Here is a 27851-nt window from a genome sequence, read left to right on the forward strand (position 1 = left end):
TCGCGCACTCTGTGTATTTGACAGCTCTATTGAATAAACAATCCAGTTAGTTCAAGTGTCAGCGCCTGTCCCAAAGCAATGAACAAAATTATTTTCTTCGGGTAGAGGGAAACTCTTCCCTCTACCTTTTCAGGGCGTTTATTCCAGAGTATAGAACCAAGAAAAGTACAGCACTGGAGCAGGCCCTTTGGCCCACAATGTGTGGGCCGCACATAATGTCAAGATAAACTAATCCCCTTTGACAGCATGTGGTCCATATCCCTCCATCCTCTGCATATCCATGTGCCAAGTTCTTCACTTGTCAACTCGCACATATGTTTTACAGAGCCTCGCTTCCACAGCGGCATGGTGGCGCAGCGGTAGAGTTGCTGCCTTACAGCAAATGCAATGCCAGAGATCCGGGTTCAATCCCGACCACGGGTGCTGTCTGTACAGAGTTTGTACGTTCTCCCCCGTGACCTGCGTGGGTTTTCTCTGAGATCTTCGGATTCCACCCACACTTCAAGGACGTCCAGGTTTGTAGGTTAATTGGCTTGGTAAATGTAAAACTTGTTTAGGATAGTGTTAATATGCGGGCATCGCTGGACCCAGTGTGGAGCCGGTGGGCAGAAAGACCTGTTTCTGCGCTGTATCTCTAAACTAAATCTAAAAAGAATAGCATAAGTTCCAAACAAAATGAGTCCTTTAAAGCAAGGACTATTTGAAAGAATTTTCACCCAAAACATCACCTATTCCTTTTATCCAGAGATGCCACCTGGCCCGCTGAGTTACTCCAGCATTTTGTGATCATTTGAAAGAACTCTGGTATAGTTTTTGTTTGGTCCAACTTGCTATAAAACTCCCAGAGAAACTGAGGGTTACATAGAACATAGAAGAAGAGTACAGCACAAGAACAGGCCCTTCAGCCCACAATTTCTGTGTCAAACATGATGCCAGGATAAACTAATCTCCTCTGCTTGCTCGTGATTCATGTTCCTCCATTCCCTGCATCTCCATGTGCTTATCTAAAAGTCTCTTAAACATCACCATCGTATCTGCCTCCACCACCACCTCCAGCAGTGCATTCCATGCACCCACCACCCGCTGTGCAAAAAGACTTGCCCTCCACATCTCTTTTAAACTTTGCCCCTCATCTTTAAGCTATGCCCTCTGGTCTTTGACATTTCCACCTTGGGGAAGAAAGGGTCTGTCTCCCCTATCTAGGCCTCTCAGCATCTATATACTAAAACTCTCGTTTGTTTGTTTGTTCCTGAACTACAACCAAAACGGTACATGAAAGGGTGACAATTTTAGGCCCGCCTTATTCACCATCATCCCTTCGGTGTTAATGGAAGAGGTTTCCTTGAAATCGGTGTTATATTTTAAAAGTTATTCACATTTTAAAGTTTAAATCTATCTACTAGGGAGGGAGGGGGGAGGATGAGGGAGGATGAGGGAGGGAGGGAGGGGAGGGGAGGGGAGGGGAGGGGAGGGGAGGGGAGGGGAGGGGAGGGGAGGGGAGGGGAGGGTGCTGCTGCTGCACCAATGCAGGAGAGGATTGGGCCCAATAGGTCCACTTGGTCTAGTAACATAATATAACTCACTTTGTAAAAGGATGTAGCCCCATATCACATCTGGAATCAGAAGTAAAAAAACAGGAAATGCTGGGAATATTCTCTCTGCAGATGTTGCCAAGTTATCCAGCACTTTATACTTTCAAATCCTTAAATTCAAGTCTTCTCATCATCAGCCATTCAACCAGAGGATCAGGCCTCTATTTGGTTTTATTTATTGCAGTTAAATTATTCCTGATTTTTTTTCCACAATTAAATCTTTCCTTAAACTTCTCAGCTCTTAGATGTCCCCCTGTTGTGAACTGGCAGCCTGAAATCTTAAAGACAATGGTTTGATTACTGCAGTTACATTTAGTCGCGTTTAGTTTAGAAATACAGCGTGGAAACAGGCAGCTTCGGCCCACTGAGACAGCGCCAATCAACAACCACCTATACACTGCCACAATCCTACACACCAGGGACAATCTACAGAAGACAATTAACCTACAAACCTGCACGCTGTTGGAGTGTACATGAAAACTGGAGCACCCAGAGAAAGCCCATGTGGTTACATGAAGAATGTACAAAATCCGTACAGACAGCGCCCGTAGTCAGGATTAAACCCAGGTCCTTGGCGTTGCCACAGTGCCGTCTTTACAAAAACATGCAAATACATTTTTGTTTTGAAGACCTGTTGTCTTTTGAAATAACGAGGTACTACAGTCTGCAGAAGATGTTTGCATATCTGTAACTATCCTGTCTTGAAGAATGCATTAAAAAAAAATTATGGGGATAATAGCATAAAGATGGATTTCTGTAGGTCAGGTCTTCCATAACCCATGTAACCCCATCTGATGTTGCAATGTACAAATCATTGCTCTGGCAGTATTGGAGTCTTGTGAGCAACAAGGCTTAGAAAATCAGCAAGTCCCCAACAACTCCCACAAACTTCAACAGTTGTGCCGTAGAAAGCATTTTATCGGGTTCCATCACAGCATGGTTTTGGCAACCACTCCATCCAAAACTGCAAGAAATTGCAGAGAGGTGTAGACATAGCCCAGACCATCACACAAACCAACCTTCCTTCCTTCCATCGACTCCATCTATACTTCACGCTACCTCAGCAAGGCCACCAGCATAATTAAGTACCAGTCTCACCCCGGCCACTCCCTCTTCTCCCATCAGACAAGTTTGACATAAGTTTGAAAATGTATATCTCCATACTCAGGGACAGTTTCTTCCCAGCTGTTATCAGGCATCCTATCTCCAACTAGAGAGCGATCCTAAACTACCATCTACCTTCAGACTATCTTTTAATATGACTTTTCTGGACTTTACCCTTCATTAAAGGTTATTCCCTTTATCCTGCATCTGTACACTGTGGACGGATGATTGTAATCATGCTAAGTAGAACCAGGCTTCTACTCTGGGGCTGTAGAGAGCATCCTGTCCGGCAACATTACAGTCTGGTTTGGGAACAGCTCTGCCCAGGACAGGATGGCCCTGCAGAGAGTAGTGCGTTCGGCAGAACGCACCATGGGAACTACACTCGTCCCCCTGCAGGACCTATACATCAGGAGGTGCAAATCCAGAGCAAGTAAGATTATGAGGGACCCCTGCCACCCCAGTAACGGACTGTTCCAGATGCTACGGTCAGGCAAACGCCTCCGCTGTCACGCAGTGAAAACAGAGAGGATGAGACGGAGTTTCTTCCCACAGGCCATCAGGACTGTCAACCTTTATAACTCCAGAGACTAAAATTTTTTGTCTACACTATAGTAACTTATTAACTTTATTTATATGCTGTAACTGTAATTCTTTTTTGTGCACAATCCGCAGGCATTGCCACTTTCATTTCACTGCACATCGTGTATGTGTATGTGACAAATAAACTTGACTTGACTTGACTAGTCTTTTCGCTGGATAGCACACAACAAAAAAACTTTGCTCTGTGCATGGTACACATGACAATAATAAACTAAACTAAACAGTTCTGGTTGCCACATTTCAGAAGATATAGAGTGCAGAAAAGACTCACCAAGATGTAGTCTGGAATGGTGGTGGGCTTTAGAGACAGGATAGGATAGTTTACTCTCATTAATGTGTAGAAGGCAGACTGGTGAATTTATAAGTTTATAATATTACTAGACCAAGTGGACCCGTTGGGCCCAAATCTCCTGCATTGGTACAGCACCCTCTCCTCTCCCTCTCCCCCTCTCCTCTCCCCCGCCTCCCCCTTCCCCCCTCCCTCCCTAGGAGATAGATTTAAACTTTAAAATGTGAATAACTTAAAAAATATAACACCGATTTCAATGAAACTTCTTCCATTAGCACCAAAGGGATGACATGACGGTGAGTAAGGTGGGTCTAAGATTGTCGCGCTATCGTGTACAGTTTTGGCCGTAGTTCAGGAACAAACAAACAAACGAGAGTTTTAGTATATAGATAGATGAAAGGCATAGAAAGGGTAGATAATTAGTCTTTTTTTCCCCAGGCTGATGAGTGTAGAACTAATGGGCATGTTAAAGTGAGAGGGAAAGAAATAAAGAAGTTTGTGTTACAGAGTGGTGATAACATAGAACGAGCTGCCACAGGAGGTGGTGGAGGCAGACTTAATTACAACATTTAAAAAGGCATTTGGGTAGGTACTTGGATATCAAAGGAGTGGAGAGATATAGACCTAATGCAAGCAAATTGAATCAGCGTAGATAGGCATTAGAGCCAGCATGGAAGACTCAGAGTGTGTCGGGAGGAACTGCAGATGATGAAGAACCGAAGACAGACACAAAAAGCTGGAGTAACTCAGTGGGTCAGGCAGCATCTCTGCAGAAAAGGAATAGGTGACATTTTGAGTCGAGATCTTTCTTCAGACTGACGGTCAGGAGAAAAGGAAACGAGAGATATAGACAATACTTAGGACAAATGAATGGAAAATATGCAGAAAGTAACAATAATCAAGGAAATATGGAGCCCACAATGGTCCATTGTTGGCTGTGGGATAGGCGATAATTAGTTCATTCAGTCAGTGGAACTCAACAGGACGACAGTAAAAATTGCACAACGACTCGGGTGGGGGAGGGATGGGGAGAGAGGGGGTGCAAAGGTTACTCATTTTCAGCTCTGCCACTATTGTTCTAATTGCATTGAAGGTACAGTCTCTGCAGAACATGCACTGCCATTTGGTTGTCTCTGACAAGGTCACGTTTTATTGACCAAACATGCCAACTGAAATAAAAACAGAAAATGCTGGAGGTACTCAGAATGGTCAGGCGCCATTTGAGGGAACAGGAAGAGTTAATGTTTCAGACCCATAGCCTTCCATCTGATGTCAGCACCCAGGATCAAACCTGGAACTCTTTCACTGAGGTCGCAGTTCTACCAGCTGAGCCACTGTGTCACCCTATAAAGCAGCCAAGTAACCTAACCACCCGCACTTTCATTGAGGTGATCATACATTTATGATAAAAGATACAGAGTTGGAGTAACTCAGCGAGTCAGGCAGCATCTCTGGAGAACTTGGACAGGTAACTTTTCAGTTCAGGATCCTTCTTCAGACTGATTGTAGGCCAGAGTTGAAAAGACAAAATAAGTGTGAGATATGGAACGAAGAGGTGTGAAATGTGAAACCAGAGAAAGGAATATGGGTAGAGGGGAGTGAGGAAAAGGGAGAAATGGGTGTACATTCAGGTGGGGCACAGGGAAGAGAGGGGGGGGGATAAAGGAGGGGGGGGGGAGGAGCAAGGGTGGGATATTCTCCCCCTCTAATAATCAGTCTGAGAAGGGTCCCAACCCAAACGTCACCAATCCATGTCCTCCAGAGATGCCGCCTGATCTGCCAAGTTACTCTAGCACTTTCTTCCCTGCTGTTATCGGGCAACTGTACTATCCTTTCACCAACTAGAATGCAGTCCTGAATTCCCATCTACCTCATTGGAGACCTTTGAACTATCTTTAATCAGACATTATCTTGCCCTCAATGTTGGATCGTTTATTTGTACACTGTGGACGACTTGATCGTAATCATGTATAGTTTTTTCATTGACTGGATCGCAAGAAACAAAAGCCTTTCACTGTACCTTAGTACACATAATAAACTGACAATAATAAACTAAACTGGAGACTTATTTTGCAAACCAACATCTGCAGTTCCTTGTGTATACATTAAGATCTTTATTCTGGTCTTCCCCCATCTCCTCCCTCAACTAATAACACTCCCCAAAGTTCCAGAATTAGAACAGGAAAGCAAAGAAACCATTCGATTTATTCAACTACCAGGTGTCTCCTTAAAACTATCTCCCTACCCCTTCCACCAACATACATAGCTGAATGCCAATAATTGGAGGACAAAACACAATGGATTTCTTCCTAATTCACACACACTTCCCCAGAACATCATTCATAATGACGCGGTCAGCTTTCAATCATACATGTAGAACAAGCTCTGCCCTGCACCATAATAAATTACCCTTAAAGTGTAGGAAGTAGATGAGAAAACGGAATAACACAGAACTAGTGTGAACGTAATCAATGGTCGGTGTGAACATGAGCCAGTTTCCATGCTAAATCTGTAAATTAAACTAAAGTCTATGCTACTCCCAATCCATGATATTCTATTCCTCACTTCTTCCTTGTAACAATGCCCATCAACTGCACCACCAATTGACTTACCACACTCCAACAATAGCGGTAATTTAGTGTGGTTAATTAACTTACCAACCAGTCCATCTTTTGTTTGTGAGAGGAAACCAGAGCACATGATTACAGGGAGATCAGGCAAACTCCACACAGACAGCAGAGGAGGTCAGGATTGAATATTGTCACTGAATCTGTGATGTACTGTGACTTTGTGCCTCATTAATGTTTTTCAAAACACCAACATCTCCTTGTTGAAACACAAAAGGACACAAAAGGCAGTATCTCTGGAGAACATGGGTAAGGTGATGCTTCGGGTCGAGACCCTTCTTCAGACTCGACCCAAAACGTTGCCTATCCATGTTCTCCAGGGATACTGCTTAACCTGTTGAGTTACTCTGGCACTTTCTGCAGTTCTTTGCTTCTACATCTCCTTGTTGAATTTGACATGGCTTTGAATATCAACATACCCCTGCCTAAGCTCACCAACGTCCCTCTCCTGGGCGAATACATGAAATGTTGAACATTTGAATAATTTTCTCCCCTTAAACATTGAGGTACATCCAAACCAATATCTCTCCCCCACCCTATATCACTGTCAGGTGCTTTTATGCTGAACTATCTTCAGTATCCACGATGGTTTCAACAACCCTAACTCCACACCCTCACCATTTCCTCCAACCATTATGACTAGGTTATAGTATAGCCCTTCCAATCACCTACAGGAGCTAGAGGAACAGAGATATAAACAGACCGTGCAAAAACAACAGTGAAGATAGACAGATATAAATTGCTGAAGTAACTCAGCGGGTCAGACAACATCGCTAGAGAAAAAGGATGGGTGACGTTTTTGGTTGGGACCTTTCTTTAGACAGGTTCCCGACCCGAAACATTACCCGCATTTATTTCTCTAGAGATGCTGCCAGACTATCTGAGTTACTCCAGTACTTTGTGTCTATCTTCGGTATATACCAGCATCTGCAGTTCCTTTCTACACAGGGTTCTTATAGTGGGTGATTTTAACTTCCCCAATATTGACTGGGACAGCTTGGCACCAAGGGCTTAGATGAGGCAGAATTTGTTCGGTGCATCCAGAAAGGTTTCTTGAAACAGTATGCAGAAAGTCCAGTCAGGGATGACCTGTATTAGCCCTTATATTGGAGAAAAGGCCAGGCCAAGTGATTGAGGTTTCAGTGGGGAAACATTTTGGGAACAGTGGATCCAAAATTGTCTTGCTCTAGAGAGGTATTTTCTGTAGAAACATGGAACTGCAGATCCTGGTTTACACTAAAGGACACAAAGTGCTGGAGTAACTCAGCGGGTCAGACAGCATCTTTGGAGAACATGGATAGGTGACATTCAGGTCGGGCTCTTGTTCAGTATTTTTCTGACTGCAGGTTTGTGACCAGTGGTGTCAATAGTTTGTAATATATTCTGATGATATGAATGAAAATGAAGATGGTCAGATCAGTAAGTTTGCAGAGCAAAGGCAAGTTTGTAAGGCAAGTTTTGTTTTTGCTCAAGAGTGGTGGGTGCCTGGAACACGCTGCCAGTGAAGGTGGTAGATACAGATACAATAGCAGCATTTAATGAGCCATTGGACAGACACATGGACAGGCAGAGAATGGAGGGATATAGACCATTTGCAGGCGATGGAATGAGCATAATTTGGAACCATGTTTGGCACAAATAGGCTGTTGAAGGATGGCAAAGCCTCAGAATAAAGGGACATACCTTTGGAATGGAGATGAGGAGAAATTTCTTCAGCCTGAGGGTGGTGAATCCGTGGAATTCATTGCCACAGAAGGATGTGGAGGCCAAGTCATAGGGTAATTTTAAACCAGAGATTGATAGGTTCTTGATCAGTAAGGGCATCAAAGGTTACGGGAAGAAGGCAGGAGAATGGAGTTGAGTGGGGAAAAATAGATCAGCCATGATTGAATGGCAGAGTAGACTCGTGGGGCCAAGTGGTCTAATTCTGCTCCTGTGTCTTATGACCTGTTCTCAGGCTGTACGTTACATGTATGTTAAATAAAAACAGACATGCACTCACAAACCGAGAACCTCAAAACTGAAATTTAATACAGCTAGTGTTTAAAAATGAAATCTGACTTCTCAGAATATTAAATTAAAACACTGGTGATCTTGAGACTACCTGGTTCGGCCTTATCATAATAATCCTGCATGTTTTCCCATAAACATCACCCTATGTTGATATCAATACATACCTGCAGATTCAAGAACAGCTTCTTCCTCTTTGTTATCAGATTCTTGAACAAACCTCATGTGCTTGGTGGACACAAAATGCTGGAGTAACTCAACAGGTCAGGCAGCATCTCGGGAGAGAAGGAATGGGTGACATTCCGGGTCGAGACCCTTCTTCAGACTGATGTCGGGGGTGGGACAAAGGAAGGATATAGGTGGAGACAGGAAGATAGAGGGAGATCTGGGAAGGAGGAGGGGAAGGGAGGGACAGAGGAGCTATCTGAAGTTGGAGAAGTCGACGTTCATACCACCGGGCTGCAAACTGCCCAGGCGAAATATAAGGTGCTGCTCCTCCAATTTCCGGCGGGCCTCACTATGGCACTGGAGGAGGCCCATGACAGAGAGGTCAGACTGGGAATGGGAGGGGGAGTTAAAGTGCTGGGCCACCGGGAGATCAGTTGCGTTAATGCGGACCGAGCGCAGGTGTTCAGCGAAGCGATCGCCGAGCCTGCGCTTGGTTTCGCCGATATAAATAAGTTGACATCTAGAGCAGCGGATGCAATAGATGAGGTTGGAGGAGGTGCAGGTGAACCTCTGTCTCACCTGGAAAGACTGTTTGGGTCCTTTGATGGAGTTGAGGGGGGAGGTAAAGGGACAGGTGTTGCATCTCGTGCGGTTGCAAGGGAAAGTGCCCGGGGTTGGGGTGGTTTGGGTAGGAAGGGACGAGTGGACCAGGGAGTTACGGAGGGAACGGTCTCTGCGGAACGCAGAGAGGGGAGGGGATGGGAAGATATGGCCAGTGGTGGGGTCCCGTTGTAGGTGACGGAAATGTTGGTGGAAGATATGTTGGATCCGCTGGCTGGTGGGGTGGAAGGTGAGAACGAGGGGGATCCTGTCCTTGTTGCGAGTGGGGGGAGGGGGAGCAAGAGCGGAGCTGCGGGATGTAGAAGAGACTCTAGTGAGAGCCTCATCTATAATGGAGGAGGGGAAGCCCCGTTTTCTGAAGAACGAGGACATCTCGGAAGCCCTAGTCTGAAACACCTCATCCCGGGCGCAGATGCGGCGTAGACGGAGGAATTGGGAGTAGGGGATAGACTTTTTGCAGGGGACCGGGTGGGAAGAAGTGTAGTCCAGATAGCTGTGCGAGTCGGTGGGCTTGTAGTAAATGTCCGTCACTAGTCTGTCTCCTGTGATGGAGATGGTGAGGTCCAGAAACGGGAGGGAGATGTCAGAGATAGTCCAGGTATATTTAAGGGCAGGATGGAAATTGGAGGTGAAGTGTATGAAGTCAGTGAGTTCTGCATGGGTGCAAGAGGTAGCACCAATGCAGTCGTCGATGTAGCGGAGGTAGAGTTCGGGGATGGGGCCAGTGTACGTCTGGAACAGGGATTGTTCGACGTACCCGACAAAGAGGCAGGCGTAGCTAGGGCCCATGCGAGTGCCCATAGCTACGCCTCTGGTTTGGAGGAAGTGGGAGGAGTCAAAGGAGAAGTTGTTGAGGGTAAGAACCAGCTCTGCTAGGCGGAGGAGAGTGTCGGTCGATGGGGATTGGCTGGTTCTACGGTCGAGGAAGAAACGGAGGGCTTCGAGACCATCCTTGTGGGGGATGGAGGTGTAGAGTGACTGGACATCCATGGTGAAAATGAGGGAGTGGGGGCCTGGGAACCGGAAGTTATCCAGGAGGAGAGCGTGTGAGGTGTCTTGGACGTAGGTGGGGAGGGATTTAACCAGGGGGGATAGGATGGAGTCGAGGTAGGTAGAGATAAGTTCGGTAGGGCATGAGCAGGCAGAGACAATGGGTCTGCCGGGACAGTTGTGTTTGTGGATTTTGGGTAGGAGGTAGAATCGGGCCGTGCGGGGCTGGGGAACTATGAGATTGGAGGCACTGAGGGGTAGATCGCCGGAGGTGATCAGGTCGGTGATGGTGCTGCTGATGATGATGTTTCGGGTCGAGACCCTTCTTCAGACTCATATGCTTGGGATGGATTTTATTTATATACATTACGGAAACAAGCCCTTCAGCCCAGAGTCCATGCTGACCAATTCACACTCGTTCTATGTTATCCCACTTTCTCATTCACTCCCTACACACTAGGGGACAATTTACAGAGAGTCAATTAACCTACTAACCTGCATGTCTTTGGGATGTGGGAGTAAACTGGAGCATCTGGAGGAAACCCACACGGTCACAGGGAGAACGTGCAAACTCCACACAGAGACAGCAGCCAAGGTCAGAATCAGAGCCAGGTCTCTGGTGCCATGAGGCAACAGCTCTACCGCCGCACAACCATGCTGCCCTAATGCTTGATCGTACAATCTACCTCAAAAAGCAAACTGCTGGAGGAACGCAGTGGATCAGGCTGCATCCTGAGAGGGAAATGGACAGATGACATTTCAGATCAAGACCCTTCTTCAGTCTGAAGCAAAACACAAACTGCATATGTGCATTTCCCCCCACAGATGCTGGGGTGTTTGTGCTTTGCTCAAAATTCCAACATCTGCAAGTCTTGTGTTTCCAATCTACCTTGATGCGACCCTTGCACTTTTTCCTATCTGCACTTTCTCTGCAGCTATAACACTACGTCCCGCACTCTAGTTATTTTCTCTTTTGCACTATATGATTTGCACGCAAACCTTTTTCCACTGTAAGTTGGTACACGTGACAATAATAACCCATGCAGTCAACCAATCAATTCAACCTACAGGACCAGCTTTGTCCATTTTCACAGGCAAAAAAAAAAAATCGACTTTCAGACAATAAACAGCAATGCAAAAAAAAAAAAAAAAGTGCACATCGCCTCTTGCGCTATTGCCTAATTAATCTTCCTTCACGAGGCGCTGAATATCGCGTCCAATTTTATTTCGCTTTCGATTTACTTTCAAGGCCAAACTCCCCCTTCTTAACCTGAAAGTCGATACTCTCCTTTTTTTTAATAAAACAATTTGGCTCCAAAGGCTGATAAGGAGACGATTCCAATTTTAAAACAAGCCATCACCATTAAAACGAGAAGATCGGCTTAATGTGAAGTGAAAGGGGCTACCAATCAGAATGTGACAATGTAGCAGACACATTGTTGCAATGGGACTATGTGTCAGCTGCTGTCAGTTTTAATCTGACATGATCGGCTTGAAGCTGACAGTTACTTACAGATCGCGGCGTTATTGCAGGGAAATTTAAACTTAGATCAGCGACCGGCTCCCACACTGCAGGGACATCATGTCTGTCGCTCTCCTTTTCTCTGGCTGCATTGTGGACTTGTGCAGGGTCAGCAAAATCACCTGACTGGAACCTTCTTCCAACACAAACTCCGCACAGTTTCCTGCTGGACCGCCACTTCCTCCCCACACCGTCCACATCGTCGGGACTGTCTCCAAAGTGCGCGACTGCAGAACCGACGAAGCGAATGGGGGGGGGGGGGGGGGGGGGGGAATGTTTCAAACTTCTCGTTGAATTATACGGCGCAAAAGGGAACTCGGGAAACAAAACACACAAACTGCTGGAGGAAGTGCTCGACCAGTTGAGTTCCTCCCGCAGATCGTTTCTTCTTTTGCTCCAGATTCCATCATCTGCATTCCCTTGCAGAAAACGATTTAGTTAATGGAAACACAAGAAAAAAAAGACCACTCAGCCCCTCAAGTCTGTCCCTTCATTCACTATGTTCATGGCTGACTCCAACTCCTGTGTCAGTTCCTTTATAATCTTAAATTATTTAATACTCATCTGTCTAATATCTAATGCCATACCAGGAAATACAGTTGCTGGTTTCAGTCCAAAAAAAGACACAAAATGCTGGAGTAACTCAGCAGGTCGAGCAGCATCTCTCAAGAACATAGATAGATGACGTTTCGGGTCAGGACTGAAGAAGAGTCCTGACCTGAAACATCACCTGTCCATGTCCTTCTACCCTTGAGCTACTCCAGCACTTTATGGGGGTTTTTTAAACACTTATGTTCTGGCCTCTCCCAGCCTTAAGGACAGAGAATTTCAAAGATTCACAACCCTTTGTGTGCCTCTTTCAAAAAGTAAACTAATAGTTGCCACGTCTTTATTATTTAAAAATAACTAGACCAAGTGGACCCTTTGGGCCCAAACCTCTCCTGCATTGGTGCAGCACCCTCTCTCTCCTCCCCTTCTCCCCCCCCCCTTTCCCTTCCCCTCCTCCCCCTCACTCCATCCCCTCAACCCCCCTTATCCTCCCTCCTCTCCCCCCTTATCCTCCTCTCCCTCCTCCCCCTCCCCTCCCCCCTCCCTCTCCCCCCTCCCTCCCTAGGAGACAGATTTAAACTTTAAAATGTGAATAACTTTAAAAATATAACACCAATTTCAATGAAACTTCTTCCATTAGCACTAAGACGACAGTGAGTAAGGTGGGCCTAAAATTGTTGCGCTATCATGTACGTTTTGGCTGTAGTTCAGAACAAACATACAAACGAGAGATTTAGTATAGAGATAGATGTAGCAAGTATTTTTAGTTGTAAAATGCCTAAAGAAAGACATGTGCAGAGTAAATTATACACTTCAGTATGAACCAAAGCGCTTTGAGGCCAATTATAATTTCCCTGAAGGAGAGATACTATTTTAATATCAGAAACACTCCAGCAGAAATGTGCTCCAGCAAGCCCATCAAGTCTGTTCCACCATTAGATCATTGCTGATCTTTTTCTCTCTCAACCCCATTCTCCTGCCTTCTCGTCATAAACTTTGACAGCCTTACTAATCAAGAACCGAGTAATGTCTGCTTTATACCTTGCAGTCGATGGGAATTACATTTTGTCTGTTCCAATGCGAAATCTCCTCGTTATGCCTACTTTGAAGAAGTTCTGTTCCTCTCTCCAATAGGAAATCTTAAGAAGGGTCCAAACCTGAAACGTCACCTATCCATCTTCTCCAGAGATGCTGCCTGATGCACTAAGTTACTCCAGCATTCAGCCTTTCAAACTTGTGTTGCCATTCAATGACAAAACAATACCCAATGACTTGGCCTCCACCACCGTCTGTGGCAATGAATTCCACAGATTTATCACCCACTGTCGAAAGAAATTCTTCCTCATCTCCATTCTAATGGTACGTCCTTTTATTCCAAGGCTGTGCCTTCTGGTCCTAGACATTCCCACTACTGGAAGCATTCCCTCTGCATCCATTCTGACTAGACCTTTCATTAGCCTCCATTCTCCAAATGGGTTCTCCAAAGCTCAGGGACTGAAGAGAGATGACCTGCAAAGCAGTAGCCCAAGCTACTACAGTGCAGGGACTACTCCGTGGGCACCAAATGCAACAGACTGAACTGAACAAACCTCACCTACATGGTTTGAGAGTATTGACATAGTCAAATCTGGAGCTACACAGCTTTTCAAACTTGCACTGCCATTCAATGACAAAACAAAAACACCCCATGACTTAACATTTCAACATATTTTTACCCAAAAAAGTCCATTCACTACTCCACAGATACGGCTTAGCCTGCTGAGTTTCTCTAGTACTTTTGTTTTTGCTCAGCATCCTTTATCCATTTTTCTTTCACTTATTTGGTTATGAAACAAAATTAAAGTAAGAGGAATTAGTTTTTTTAAGTGGATCTGGGAGTGGGTTTCTCTGACACACAGAGTGCTTGATATCTGAAATACACTACCCAAAATGGTGGTATAATCAAATACAATCATTGCGTTTAAGAGACATTTGGAAGACAAACTGTAGATGAGGCATGGAAAGATATGGAGACACAAGGAACTGCAGATACTGGAATCTTGAGCAAAACCCAAAATGCTAGAAGGACTCAGTGGATCATGCAGCATCTGTGGACAGAATAGATAAACTTTCCGGTTCAGGACTCTTCTTCAGACTCAAGAAATCAAGAATTGGGATTTAGGACTGGATCTTATCCAGAAAGATATGGGCCTAGTGGCAAATTTGTTTCTCTCTTAAAAATCTCTCAAACTCATATTCAAATTAACAAATGACCTGGCATCAATTAACCAGACTGGCATCAGTTTGAAGAAGGGTCTCGACCCAAAACATCACCCATTCCTTCTCTCCTGAGATGCTGCTTGACCTGCTGAGTTACTCCAGCATTTTGTGAATAAATGGCATCAATTAACAATCCACAATGTTATGTTAACTTCCCTCTCTACAGATGCTGCTGAATATTTTCACCATTCTGTTCCTGTACAGCTGGAGAGTAGTTTCTTCTCGGCAACCATCAGGCTCTTGAACACTACACAACACTAATCCCAACTGTGAACTATGGACAATCTTTGGTTGCACTAAGGCCTTCTAGGATTTTTTGCACTAGTAGTGGCTTTATTAATTGATTTTTTTCTGAATATTATCAGTGTGTTTTTTTACTGGCTTGTTATACTGCTGCAAGTTAGAATGTCATTGTCTGCTGTCAGTACATATGACTATTAAACAGTCATGACTCTTGAGAACAACCTGTTCATTATCCCTCCCTTATATTCCACTTATCACCTTCCAGCCTCTGTCTCTACCCGTTTCCCATTCTCACCAGCAATTTCTCCTGACTTTCCTTTGGAAAACACAAAGTGCTGGAGGAACTCGTCAGGTCAGGCAACATCTGTGGAGGAAAATGGGCAGACAGCATTTTAGGTTAAGGAGGCCCTTCCTCTGGGTCAGTCCAAAAACTGGATATAAAAGTCAATTATTTTTCTCCAGAGATGCTGTCTGACTCGCAGAGTTACTCCAGCATTTTGTGTCTATCTTCAGTATAAACCAGCATCTGCAGTTCCTTTCTACACAAATATAAATATTTGACATAAAGTGCTAGAACTCATCACAGCATCTCTGGAGAACATGGACAAGTGACATATTTTCACTGTACCTCAGAACATGTGACAATCATAAACTAAAAGTCAAGAGTCAAGAGTATTTTATTGTCATATGTCCCAGATAGAACAATGAAATTCTTTCTTGCTGCAGCACAACAGAATATGTAAATATAGTACACTGTAAACAATATGATAAATGAGAAAAAAAAGGTTGTGTATATATACACATACTCACAAGTAGACACACACATGTGTATATATATATATACACATACTAAAAAAAACAGACAATAGTAGTGCAATAATAATAATAATAATAATCTATTGTAGTTCAGAGCTTATTTGAGGTTGTGGTGTTTAATAGCCTGATGGCTGTATACGTGTTCCCCAGAGATGCTCCCTGACTCGTTGAGTTACTACAACACTTTACGGCTTTTTCTTGTAAAGTAGCATCTGTTATTCCTGTTTCTGCAGTTCAACAGATATAAATATTTGATACAAAGTGCTGGAAATAACTTAGTGGGTCAGGCAGCATCTTTAGAGATAGACACAAAATGCTGGAGTAACTCAGCAGGACAGGCAGCATCTCTGGAGAGAAGGATTGGGTGACGTTTCGAGACGAGGCCTTTCTTCAGACATCTTTGGAGAGCATGGATAGGTACCAGCATCTCCTGTTACTGTAAACACAAATGTGAACCTCTTCTTATTTTAACCTGATCAGCTATTTGGTGAACGTCTCTGACCTGCAGCGTAATCGACAGACCAGACACCCAATCAATGCATGAGGCGGAGCTGACGTCACCTGCCAACAGCCAATAGCTGCATCGCGGGGGCGGGACCAAGGTCGTTAACCGTTTTATCTTGTCTCTTCCTTCTTTTCATTGACATTTTGTTCTTTCCTTTTGTCCTTAAACTGATTTAACCGGGTTGGCGATATTTACTAGGCGGGATTTATCACACATAGTAAGCTGTAGATCTGCCGGCCCCGTCGTCTTCCGACGCTCCCAACGTCAGGCTTCGTGCTCCCTCCCTCGCGTGGGGCGGGGCGGGGCGCGGGCCGACGTCACCTCATCAACATGCGGGCCGACGTCACCTCATCAATATGCGGGCCGACGTCACCTCATCAACATGCAGCCCTCCGCTACGTGGTTGAGCCCTGGGCTCATGAATATGCAGAGTCACCACCTGACGTCTGATCAATATGCATGAGGACGCGCTGACGCAAGCGCGCGAAATTCGGGTCAGGTGGGCGGTTTGGCGCCAAAGTCTTCCTCGCTGCCGAGGAGGGAGACGCGGAGCCACAATGGCGGTGAGTGAAGGGACGCAGATGCCACTGGGCTGCCTTCTCCCCGGTCAACAAAACCTGACAGGAAACTATTCCGTCCGGGCAGCAGCAGCGGCGGGGGTGGTGATGCTGCGGGTGTGATTTACCCGGATCGGGCGGCGAGGGGTGGAGAGAGCGGGGCCTGTGGTCCGGGACATGGATGTTGTTCTCTCTCATATCAAAAGTGTTTAATTGTCAATATTGTACCGACAACGGAGTTGCTGAGTTACTCCAGTACATTGTGCCCCTTTTAAACCAGCATCCACTGTTCCTTGTAGAAACAAGTGACAATGCTGGTTTACACAAAAGGGCACAAAGTGCTGGAGTAACTCAGCAACAAAAAAAGGCACAAAGTGCTGGAATAATTCAGCAGGGTCAAGCAGCTTCTCTGGAGAACATGGATAGGTAACGTTTCGCGTCGGGACCCTTCATAAATCCTCCTCCAACTGCCCCTTATTTCGACCAGGTTCAAGAACAGCTTCTTCCCAACAACCATCAACCCTCCCTAACCAGTCTGAAGAAGGGTCTCGACCCGAAAGTAAACGTCGCCCTTTCCTTCTCCCCAGAGATGCTGCCTGTCCCGCTGAGTTACTCCAGCTTTTTGTGTCTAAGAGTTTAATTGCCATGTGCACTGACGACTGAACAATGACATTCTTATTTCCAGCACCACGACAGTTATGTAAACGGTATGCAATAGATAATAAATAAAAAATCATTCATCCAAATTTCTATCGGGAGTTAGAAGGTTTAAAATTAACCTAAGTTACTTTGGAAATTTACAAGTAGGAAAGAAATCTACAATATTGGAAAACAGTCTCTAAGGAAAAGAAACTGCATCTATGCCCCCAACCCTCAGTAATTGGACACCGTTGTCTTCAGAACATGCCCTGTCAGCTTCACTGAGGGTGGTCACTGAAATTGACAAGCAATCCTTTCTATTGAAATTGACAAGCAATCGCTACTTTTCAATTTAAGCACTCTATTTAATTCTGTTAAACAATGTGACATGGAGCAGGAACAAAATCAACTTAAAACACTGTTTACTTTTGACGATCAAGTCTGAAATCAATCGTCCACCCCAATTCCCTTTTCCCTGTTGATACAATTATTTTCATAATGTGTTTTTCTATAACGCCAGATTTCCTGAGAACACAACTATTGCATTATAGTGCAACCACCTACATATTATATCTGTCCAGCTGAGATTTGAACATAATCTTCACCATGTAGTCATTTCCATTGAACCTCTGGATTGGCAGAGTCCATACTTCAATTTGGAGACCCCTTCAGCCACTTGAATGCTGTTGGGGAGTTTTATAGAGGTACAGGTCTAGGAACAGTGAAGAGAGATGGCGTTGGAGTAGCTTAGTGGGTCATGCAGCATCTCAGCAGAACATGGATAGATGGCGTTTTGGGGTAAGGGTTGTTCTTCAGGTGAAGAGTCCCAACCCACAATGTTGCCTATGCATGTTCATATGAGCTACTCCAGCACTTTCTGTAAACCAGCACCTGCAGTTCCTTGTTTCTAGGAACAATGATCCTTGCTTGGTTGTGTTTTGGCTCACTCAGGTGCTGCTTGAAGGATTTGGATATGGTAAATAAGGAAGCCACCATTTCCAATGAGACTGCAGATTTGGGTGATGAACTTAGCAGAGATGACGTGAGGAATGCTTGTTTTGATGGGCGGGTTTAATAAATAGTAATTCAGGGCAGTGACTAGATCACATGGTAGTGTTTGATGGTGATTTAGATATATATATATATATATATATATATACTTGATGAAGAAATAACTTGACAGCACTTTGAAAGAGCTGGTACAGCCTAAGTGGATAAATATCATCGTATGACCAGATTGCATGCCGCACTGCTGATGTTGGCTGAAGAAATAGATATCTGCCATAATATCGGAAGATTCGGGCATCAGGACTGCTCTTAAAAAGTAACCGTGTAGTTCTTTCCCCAAAAAAATAAGTAAAGCTGGAAAGATGACACTTGTAACAATCCTCAATGTCACTCTGCAACACTGATCTAGATTTTGTGTTCAAGTTACTGGAGTACCTGAGGCTGTGACATCCCAGCATAGATGTGAGTGATCTGCGTTTTGACTGCATCAGAGGCTTATCAGTTTCTGTAAGTCGTGCGTACTGCTTCGATTGTTGCATGTTAAACATGCAATCTTTTACATCAGATTTGCTGGAAGTGCATCATTCAGCATTTTGGGCAAGTGGCAAGCATGTAAATCCACTTGCAAATAATTTAAGCTTTTGATGCTGTTTGTGGATAATTGCAGGACGAGTACCAACAGGATTTTACCATTACTATAAACTAAGATATCGGCATCATTTCATGAACACAAGTGGGAACTTGAGAACCACATCAAAATAACGTGTTTCATTGTATATTGTTCTCCTGTGCTCACTCCCAATTTAGGATTCTTCCGAGTCATTCACCATGGCGACTAGCCCCAATCAAACCCCTCGGCGAGGAGATGCCTTGACGTCCAGCCCAGGAAGAGATCTCCCACCATTTGAAGACGAGTCGGAAGGATTGTTAGGAACTGATGCGCTGGCAGAGGAGGAAGAGGATGGCGAGGATCTGATGGGAGATGACCTTGAGCGGTCAGTAATTATCAATTCTGGTTGATGTTGATTGCTCTTTAAATTTATCTTTGTCTGAAGGAGTTTGATCTGTGAATGGATTTTTAAATTCTTTTTTAAAAAACCTAAAGTGTTTTGTGGGGGGGAAATCTGTATATTAGTACTTTGTCAAGGGGGCGTGGCTGCGTTCTGCAGCTGCGGCTCACCAGCAGTGTCTGTCTTTTTTTGTCTATTGTCGTCGTTTAAATGTACGTTTTGATCTATTTTTAACTCTGTTTATGTGGGGGGGGGGGTGGGGGAAATCTTTTCTAATCTCCTCAACAGAGATGCGACCTTTATCGTGTCGTATCTCAGTTCGCGCTACGGCCTAACGCTGTGGAGTCGGCGGCCTCCAGCTGGTATCGACCTTGAAGACTCCGGTCGCAGGGCCTGGACTTACCATCTCGGAGGCTTCGGCCGTGGGCCCTGCAGACTGCAACATCTGGAGTTCGCAGGTCCCTGGCTGGCGACCGGCTTTCGGGAGCTCCAGCCGTAGCAGCTTCGACCGCCCCGGAGCGCGAGGTTTGATCGACCCGCTCGCAGGCCCTTCATCGCCCTGCCTGGCCGCGGTACTTTCCATCGCCCGGTAGGGGCTCAGGACCTTCATCGGCCTGCTCGGCTCGCCCTTGGGACTTTCCATCGCCCAGTGGGGGCTTCAAAAGTCGGGAGCCTCGATCGCCTCGTGGCACCACGGGAGAAGAATGAGGAGGAGATAAGACTTTTCTTTGCCTTCCATCACAGTGAGGGTGTGCCTGGAGCAATCTCTGTGATGGCTGTTTGTGTTAAAATTGTAATTGTGTGTCCTGTGTTCTTTATTGTCTACTGCCGGACCCTGACGTGAGAGGACGCTGGCGCTATTTGTTCGCCGCTTCTCCGTCAGGACAGTTCGTCTGTTTGTTTTTATGTCATGACTGTTTTTGTAAAGCGTCTTTGAGCACTTGGAAAAGCGCTATATAAAATTAATTTATTATTATTATGTATAATAATCTTTATAACTTGTCGAGTCTAGAATTTTAAATTATGTAGGTTTGCTTCATTGCGTCGATGATTTTGATGACTAATACACCAAGCTTGCGTTCTAATGATATTATTAAAATGTTATTCTACCAATTTTCCCTTTGCGTGAAAACTGATCACTGGCCTATGAGCAGCTTATTATCGTAAAATCTCCGGGCTGCAGAGCCTGTGTTGCCGCTTGAAGATGTGAGGAGATGGCAGCTGTCATGGCATCCAGCTGTAAATGAAACCAACAATAGGATTTGGGTGATCATGAAATAGAACAACCACTGCCAGTTCCCAACAAAGACCAGGGTGCAGTTTTGAGGCACAGTGCGATCGTCCATTGCCAGTCCTCACAGGTTGCATCTCCGTACCAAGCTGCAGGGAGATTCATGGCAGGTGCCTGGCAGAGTAGCACGGGGAGCCAAAGTCTGCACCAGGCTTCCGGCATAATAGCACAGTCGGTAATGCATGTATCTATAAAACTGCATTGACCCCCTCCGGTGCCAATTTGATTAGTATTTGTGTTTCAAGGAAAGTATCCTGAGCCACAAGTAATGTATATTCACTATGCCCGTTCTTATTTCAGTCAATAGAAAAAAGTTGCTTTCTGGTCTAATTGAAACCCAAATTCGGTGGAGAAAAGGCTATTGTTTATCAGACATAATCTTTGATCTCCTTCCGTGTTTGGTTTAGTCTAGAGATACAGCGTGGAAGGGCCCACTGAGTCCGGGCTGACCAACGGTCACCCACATTAATTCTATGTTATCCCAGTTTCGCATGCTATATACCAAGGGCAATATGCAGAAGCCAATTAACCTACAAAACTGCACCTCTGGAATGTGGGAGGAAACTAGAGCACAAAGAGAAAACTCACGCCGTCACAGTGAGAACATGCAAACGACATGCAGACAACACCCAGGGTCAGGATTGAACCTGGGTCTCTGGCGCCAAGAGGCAGCAGCTCGATCACTGTTTCTTTAAATTAACTCGGTTACAGCCTACCTTGCCAATTGTCTTGCTCTGTTGGTTTTCCCATTTCCCACATGACTTGCTGTAAAATATGATTGTAAAATATCTTTTATCCTTATTTTTAGTGACTACCGTGCTATTCCTGCACTGGATGTCTATGAGAGGGATGGTCTGGATGATGGTGAGGACTTGGAGGATTTGACTGCCAGCCAACGAGCAGAAGCAGAAAGAGAAATGCGAAGGAGAGACCATGCAGAGGGTTTGGGCCAAGGTCGGATGAGGATAGACCTCCTATATGGTAAGTCTCTGTCTTAGAAAAATATGAAGTTGGCCAGTAAATGTGTTTTTGCTTTTTGAAAAGTGAGCAGAGAATGTTCTGTCGAGCATAATGGTGGTATCGTCAACTCGGTTAATTTATAGAAACCTTTGGAGAGGGAATAAATAGCCTTTGGTATGTGCAAGGCAGTGGAAGGATTAAATGTACACCATGCTGAATATGTTGCAAATCCTTCTCTGCCTGTTAAAAAATCAAATGGGACACTGCAATCCAGGCACTAGAGATGATGCATGCAAGCATAATCCCCAAGTGAGAGGTTGTGCCAAACTAGTAGCTGGTCAAAATTGTCTGCTTACAGTTTTGCTATCAATTCACAACAAGTTTCTGGTGTTGTTTTATCCAAACAGCATGTCATAGAAACATAGAAACATAGAAAATAGGTGCAGGAGTAGGCCATTCGGCCCTTCGAGCCTGCACCGCCATTCAATATGATCATGGCTGATCATTCAGCTCAGTAGCCTGTACCTGCCTTCTCTCCATACCCCCTGATCCCTTTAGCAAAAAGGGCCACATCTAACTCCCTCTTAAATATAGCCAATGAACTGGCCTCAACTAGGAAGGAATGTCTCCCATGTGATGCTCTGTCATGGCCTTTTTACTAATGGGTTTAGAGACTTTGATTAAGGAGTTTGCAATTGGACCCAGTTTCCATACTTCATTTACCAGGGTTTTCTAATGGGGATTGACATTGATTTAAAAAACGAGTCTCTTTCTAGAATGGCAGAGAAGAGTGACATTTTGTTTTCTTTCCCCAGGCCCTTTTGCTAGTTTTCAAGTTAGTTAATGCTAATTGAAGTTTTAATATTGCACCACACCTATCTCTGGGAAGGGGAAATCTTTCCTTATTTATCGTTCACTCCTGCAGTTGGACAGTGAGCACATGTAGACACTGATCCTGGAGTGAACCACTGTCTTATTTATCTTTCATCAGTTTAGTATAGATGGTCAGTATCCAGATTTGTTGATAAATTGATTTGATTCTGGTGCCTGAGAGCTGTAATATACTTGGCTAAAACCCTGAAAAGGTTTGCAGTCCTTCAAGAAAGGTGAAGACCAGCTCATTTGTTTGGCCACTATTCAAATTCTAATAGTGAAAGAGTCTCAAATTTAAAAAACTCTTCTCTCTATTGAAAGAACGTATTTTCCTCCAGAGGTGCCACTATTTGAACTTGTTTTTTGAATGTAGAAACAAAGATTTGCAGATGCTGGTTAATATACAAAAGGACACAGAGTGCTGGCTGGGGTGACTCATCAGATCAGGCAGCATCTCTGAAGAACATGGATAGGTGAAGTTTCAGATCGAGAACTGAAGAAGGGTCGCCTCCATGTTCTCCAGAGATGTTGCCCGACCTGCTCCAGGACTTTTTTTTACATTCTTTGAATTTTTTTTATCAATTCTGCAGAATTGTATAATTTCTAACGATAGTAACCTGACATTACTAGATTGTTTTGTATGTGAAACGGGGTGCGAGGTGAAAAAAGAATAGCATTAATTGGAAATTTCATTTGACGCAGAGAGTGACGACGATGATGAAGAGCGGCCTGCGAGGAAGAGGCGTTTAGCGGAGCGAGCAGCCGATGGAGCGGCCGAGTATGACGATGAGGTGAGCAAGGATCTGACCGCTAATGTTGGAAGTGACCTATTTAATCTGCCCCACACTCTGTACTGTGGTAACTGCACTCACACATGCAACGTTATCCCCTGAACAAAAACAATGCAATACAGAATTTGCAAAAGAGGAGCTGGCCAATTAAGAATCTTGGTTAATATTTTGATCCTAAGAAAGCCTGACAAGTGGGCTGAAAATCCTTTTTGGAGTAATCCTAATGTGTTTTGGCTGAGTGAATCAAACAATGTGGAGCTGAAATTGGTTTGCAATTGCAGTATAGAAGCAAATCACATTGCTGTCTTAGTTCACACAAAAGAATTTTGCCTGTTAAGAGATCCTGGGCTATGGTACAAAACCTGGACAGAGAAGTGGCTGTCCTTTCAACTTGATAGAAACAGAGTTAAATAAAAAGTAGGATTTAGACATACTGTCCCTCTGTTAATCGACCCCTATAAATTTTGATTCCCTTGGAGTCGAAAACATGTTGACTGAATGGATTATTTTCCTAAACGTTCAAAATGATTGCTGTTTTAAATAGCTGACTTGTCCTGAGGCAGTGTCTCCTGAACTCTTCAATTGAGTAAACAACAGCATCTGCCTTACCAAGCCCTTGGTGAATCCTGTGATATCATCTGATGTTGTGGCTGTAAGGCAATACTTATTGTCTGTCCCCTTCTTCTCTTGTGGGTAGATGATTGAAAGCATTGAAAACCTGGAAGACATGAAAGGCCACTCAGTCAGAGAGTGGGTTTCCATGGCAGCACCTCGACTAGAGATCTACCACCGTTTTAAAAACTTCCTTCGGACCCATGTCGATGAGCATGGCCACAATGTTTTCAAGGAGAAGATTAGTGACATGTGTAAAGGTGAGTTCAAGGGAGGCATTGTTGTGAAGGGGATATATATCTTTCCCTGCACGAGTCCTGTTAGTCAAGTTGAATATTGGAGTAATAAGTCTCTGAACAGCATGGCAGTACCTGTGCAAATCATTGGGTGGAAGTATCCAGAGAGGTTCAATATCTTTCCGCCATGTGAATTATATCACTGCATGTCATTGGAAAATGTTTCTTTGGGAAGATTTAGTTGTGCTTTTAGTTGCTTCAGTTTCGCGATAGAAACAGCATGGATATGAGTCCTACTGCCCAATGAGTCCACAATGATCACCCGTTCACACTAGTTCACTGTTATCCCACTTTCTCATCCAATCCCTACAGCTGAAACAGCTCTGAAAAAAACAGCAATCAGTGTTCACCAAAAGTGGAAAGACTCATGATGGAGCTGTCAAGGCCAACTATATTATTGGCAACAAAATAGCTGCTGCGTGGAAGCCATACTCAGAGGTGGAATTCATCAAAGCATGCATGCTGTCAGCGGCTGAGCTGGTGTGCCCTGGGAGAGACAGGCTTTTTGCTAATATCAGCTTGTCAAAAAATACTGTGGCAGAGAGAATCGGGGACCTTGCAGGAGATTTGAACAGTCAACTAAAAGACAAAGTGAAGTCATTTATTGCCTTCTCTATTGCAATTGAGATGAGAGCACCGAAGTGACTGATGTAGCTCAATTGGGAATATTTATTCGTGGTGTTGATGCATCTTTGACCATCACCGAGGAGTTTGTGGAGATTGCGCCCAGGACAAACTCCACAACGGCGAGCGAGGCCTCATCGAGGCCTTGGACAGACTGGGGGTTGACTGGAGTCGCGCTGTCAGCGTGGCGACAGATGGCGCACCCTTCACGGTCGGGGGGAAAGGCAGGTGTTGTTGCGAAACTCAGAGAGAAAGTTCAGACAGAGAATCCACAGCAGGAATTCTGGAACTTTCAAGAGGCGTTACCAAGAGGCGTTGTGCAGCAGGAACTTGAAAATGGACAATGTCACGGATGTGGAAAATCAAAACGGTAAATTTTATTAAGTCAAGTCAAGTCAATTTATTTGTATAGCACATTTAAAAACAACCCACGTTGACCAAAGTGCTGTACATCTGACCAGGAAAAAAAAGAAACATACAGTGGCAGGCAGCCAAACACAACGGCGCGTGGGACTCAACCATCGGCAATTTGACACTCTTTTGCCCGAAAGTAATATTGGACGCGGTCTACCCTACCACACTGAAGCCCGCTGGTTGAGCAGAGGGGTTGTGCTCGAATGTTTTTTCAATTATGTGCGGAAATTGGACTATTCAAAAAAAAAAAAAAAGGAAGGGAAAAGCCATTGGCAGAGTTGGATGACCCAGACTGGCTTCATGATCTTGCATTTTTGGTGGATATAACAGAGCATTTAAATGTGCTTAATGTTAACATGCAAGGCCGCAGCAAACTTGTTACAGAATACTATGACAGTATTCATGCCTTGCAAATTAATTTAGGCCTGTGGGAGATGCAACATATCTCTGTGAGAAGGCGTTCTCCATAATGGACATTAACAAATCCAAACTGCGCACGCAGCTGACATGCAGACATCTAAATGACATTATGAAAATCACAACTGCCCAGAAACTGGTCCCTGATGCTGACAGGCTGGTTAAAGCCAAGAGATGTCAGGTGTCAGGAAGCAGCAAGTGAAAAATGAGTGACACTGTTCGATGCACTGCAACATGTAAGCAGAATGCATTATGAAATATTGAGTGTCATAATATTGTGATTCATTCATTTTCTGACTTCTATTATGGTAAATGTGATCGCCAATAACAATTAGAGGGTCTGAAGAAGGGTCTCGACCCGAAACGTCACCCATTCCTTCTCTCCCGAGATGCTGCCTGACCTGCTGAGTTACTCCAGCATTTTGTGAATAAATCGATTTGTACCAGCATCTGCAGTTATTTTCTTATACAATTAGAGGGTAACTGTTCATTGTCTGAGTTTGATTGCTGGAAGCAGGCTAAAACATTAGGTGCAGTTGTGTGGCCTACATTTACAATTTGTTTCGTTAGGTCTACATTTGTGTCTGCTAATGTTTAATTTCAAACGGTTTAATAATGGAAAGGGTGTTGCTCCTGAAACAATCTTAGCCAAAATAGCATTGTTTTTTCTCTCTCATCACAACTTTCTTGTAACCTACGACTGTTAAGTTAATACCAATTGTAAAAGTAGTGCTTGCTCAGCAATCCTCTTAAGAAACAAAATTTGTAAAGTGAAACATTTTGTAGTTATAGCAGAGACTGAGACAGATGAGAGCAGGTTGAAAAAACAAAGGCAACAAAAGCTGTGTGAGCAGCGCGCGTGCGTTTGTGCGTGCACAACTGATCCGGCCCGCATGAAGTCGCATTTTGCCCATTCCGGCCCGTGACCTAAAATGAGCTTGATACCCCTGCCCTACACACTTAGGGCAATTTTAGAGGCCAATTAACCTACAAATACACACATCTTTGGGGTGTGGGAGGAAACTGGATGTTAAGAAGCACTTTTTAGCTAAACTCTTCACTGATGATGTGAAAGTCGACTCGACTTATCTCTAAAATAAGTACGCAAAACACAAGACTCAGTTAAATCTTTTTACTGAATCACCAAGGTGGGAGAAGACACCGAGACCTGAGTGCACTATTGTTCACTCAAGCACCTGCTTCTGTCCTCTCAAAGAACATACAGATTACAGTCAGTATTTATACAGTTGAAAGCAGCACAAAGCACATGCAGTAATTTTCCATGGTTACATAGCATAAAGCAGTCTCAGCAGATACATAGTAGAGTTCCCATAATAGAGTTGCTTTAATTGTGTTAGGGAGTCAAACAAGAGTACAGGGGGGTAAAGGGAGTCACATAGCTAAGATGATTAGCGAGGTACCGTTGGGTGATAAGGAGGTACCATAACATCTAGTTCAGAACATTGGAATGTCCAGAACTCAACAACAAACCCAGAAAAACAACTTCTAAACCTTGGGAAGCAACTTCTTATCTGCAGGTGTCCAGGACTGTGAAGGACTACCTTACAAAAGCCTGTTTTTATTACAATAACCAAAACAAGCTTTTGTACAGAACTTTCTCACAGGCTGCTAAGGTTTCGAACTTCCCAGCCCAAAATGTCCTCAAGTGGCCACAAAATGGTTTCCCCAAAGTTAGCTTCCACAATGAAATAAAATACATTTTGCAACAAACAAACCTCTCCTGCTGGGAGTAGTGATTCATGTGTATCTAGTGAGACTTGGTGGTTTCTTGCAGGGCTTCTCTCATACATGTTGTTGCCTTTTAATTGGTGATGTCGGTACTCATGGAATGGCTGTTCCTGTTTCTAGAAAACCGAGAGAGCCTGGTGGTTAATTATGAGAACCTGGCAGCAAGAGAACACGTGCTGGCCTACTTTCTGCCTGAGGCCCCAGCAGAAATGCTGAAGATCTTCGATGAAGCGGCCAAAGAGGTTGTACTCTCCATGTATCCAAAGTACAACCGGATTGCCAAGGAGATCCACGTCAGAATCTCCAGCCTTCCTCTGGTCGAGGAACTCCGATCACTCAGGTGCAGTAGCTTAAAAACGTTTTGTTTTTTTTGTTTCATCTGAGAATTGGTCTGACGAAGGGTCCCGACCCAAAACATCACCGATTCACATTCTGCAGGAATGCTGCCTGACCTGCTGAGTTTAGTTTCTAGAGATACAGCATGGAAACAGGCCTTTTGGCCCACCAAGTCAGCACCGGGTGAGGTGTTAAGGGGAAAGATAGTTGGGTATTCAGTTGGGTTGGGGGGTGAGTCCCGTATACTCTTCAATCCTTTATACACCTATAGTTCTTCTCTCTGGCCTTTGCTCCAACCATCTGCCTGTCAAAAAAAAAATCTCCCTCGCCTGTGCTGACCTGCCATGCTTTGACCCGCTGCTCCCCTTTTCCAGCT

The 27851-nt window shown here is 44.5% G+C and overlaps 2 protein-coding genes across 3 annotated transcripts in view; one reads left to right on the plus strand and one right to left on the minus strand.

Annotated features, from left to right (window-relative positions):
* tpra1 (transmembrane protein, adipocyte asscociated 1) overlaps positions 1-16187 on the minus strand; it is a 35127-nt gene extending 18940 nt beyond the window's left edge. The window contains exon 1 of one of the 2 annotated variants that reach the window (XM_078413847.1): positions 15896-16187. The gene's annotated coding sequence lies outside the window, so the exon portion shown is untranslated. Of the gene's footprint in view, positions 1-11517; positions 11680-15895 lie in introns of those variants that run through there. The other variant, XM_078413846.1, reaches the window with a different exon arrangement.
* A 175-nt stretch (positions 16188-16362) lies between these two features.
* Positions 16363-27851, plus strand: part of mcm2 (minichromosome maintenance complex component 2) — a 31962-nt gene continuing 20473 nt past the window's right edge. Inside the window, exons 1-6 of the mRNA XM_078413848.1 lie at positions 16363-16461; positions 18910-19097; positions 21212-21384; positions 22939-23027; positions 23725-23899; positions 27260-27479. Of these exons, the coding sequence (XP_078269974.1) occupies positions 16456-16461; positions 18910-19097; positions 21212-21384; positions 22939-23027; positions 23725-23899; positions 27260-27479 (851 nt within the window). The 5' untranslated portion in view covers positions 16363-16455. The remainder of the gene's footprint in view (positions 16462-18909; positions 19098-21211; positions 21385-22938; positions 23028-23724; positions 23900-27259; positions 27480-27851) is intronic.

The sequence above is a fragment of the Rhinoraja longicauda genome, chromosome 17, assembly GCF_053455715.1.
Source record: "Rhinoraja longicauda isolate Sanriku21f chromosome 17, sRhiLon1.1, whole genome shotgun sequence".
Classification (NCBI taxonomy): domain Eukaryota; kingdom Metazoa; phylum Chordata; class Chondrichthyes; order Rajiformes; family Arhynchobatidae; genus Rhinoraja; species Rhinoraja longicauda.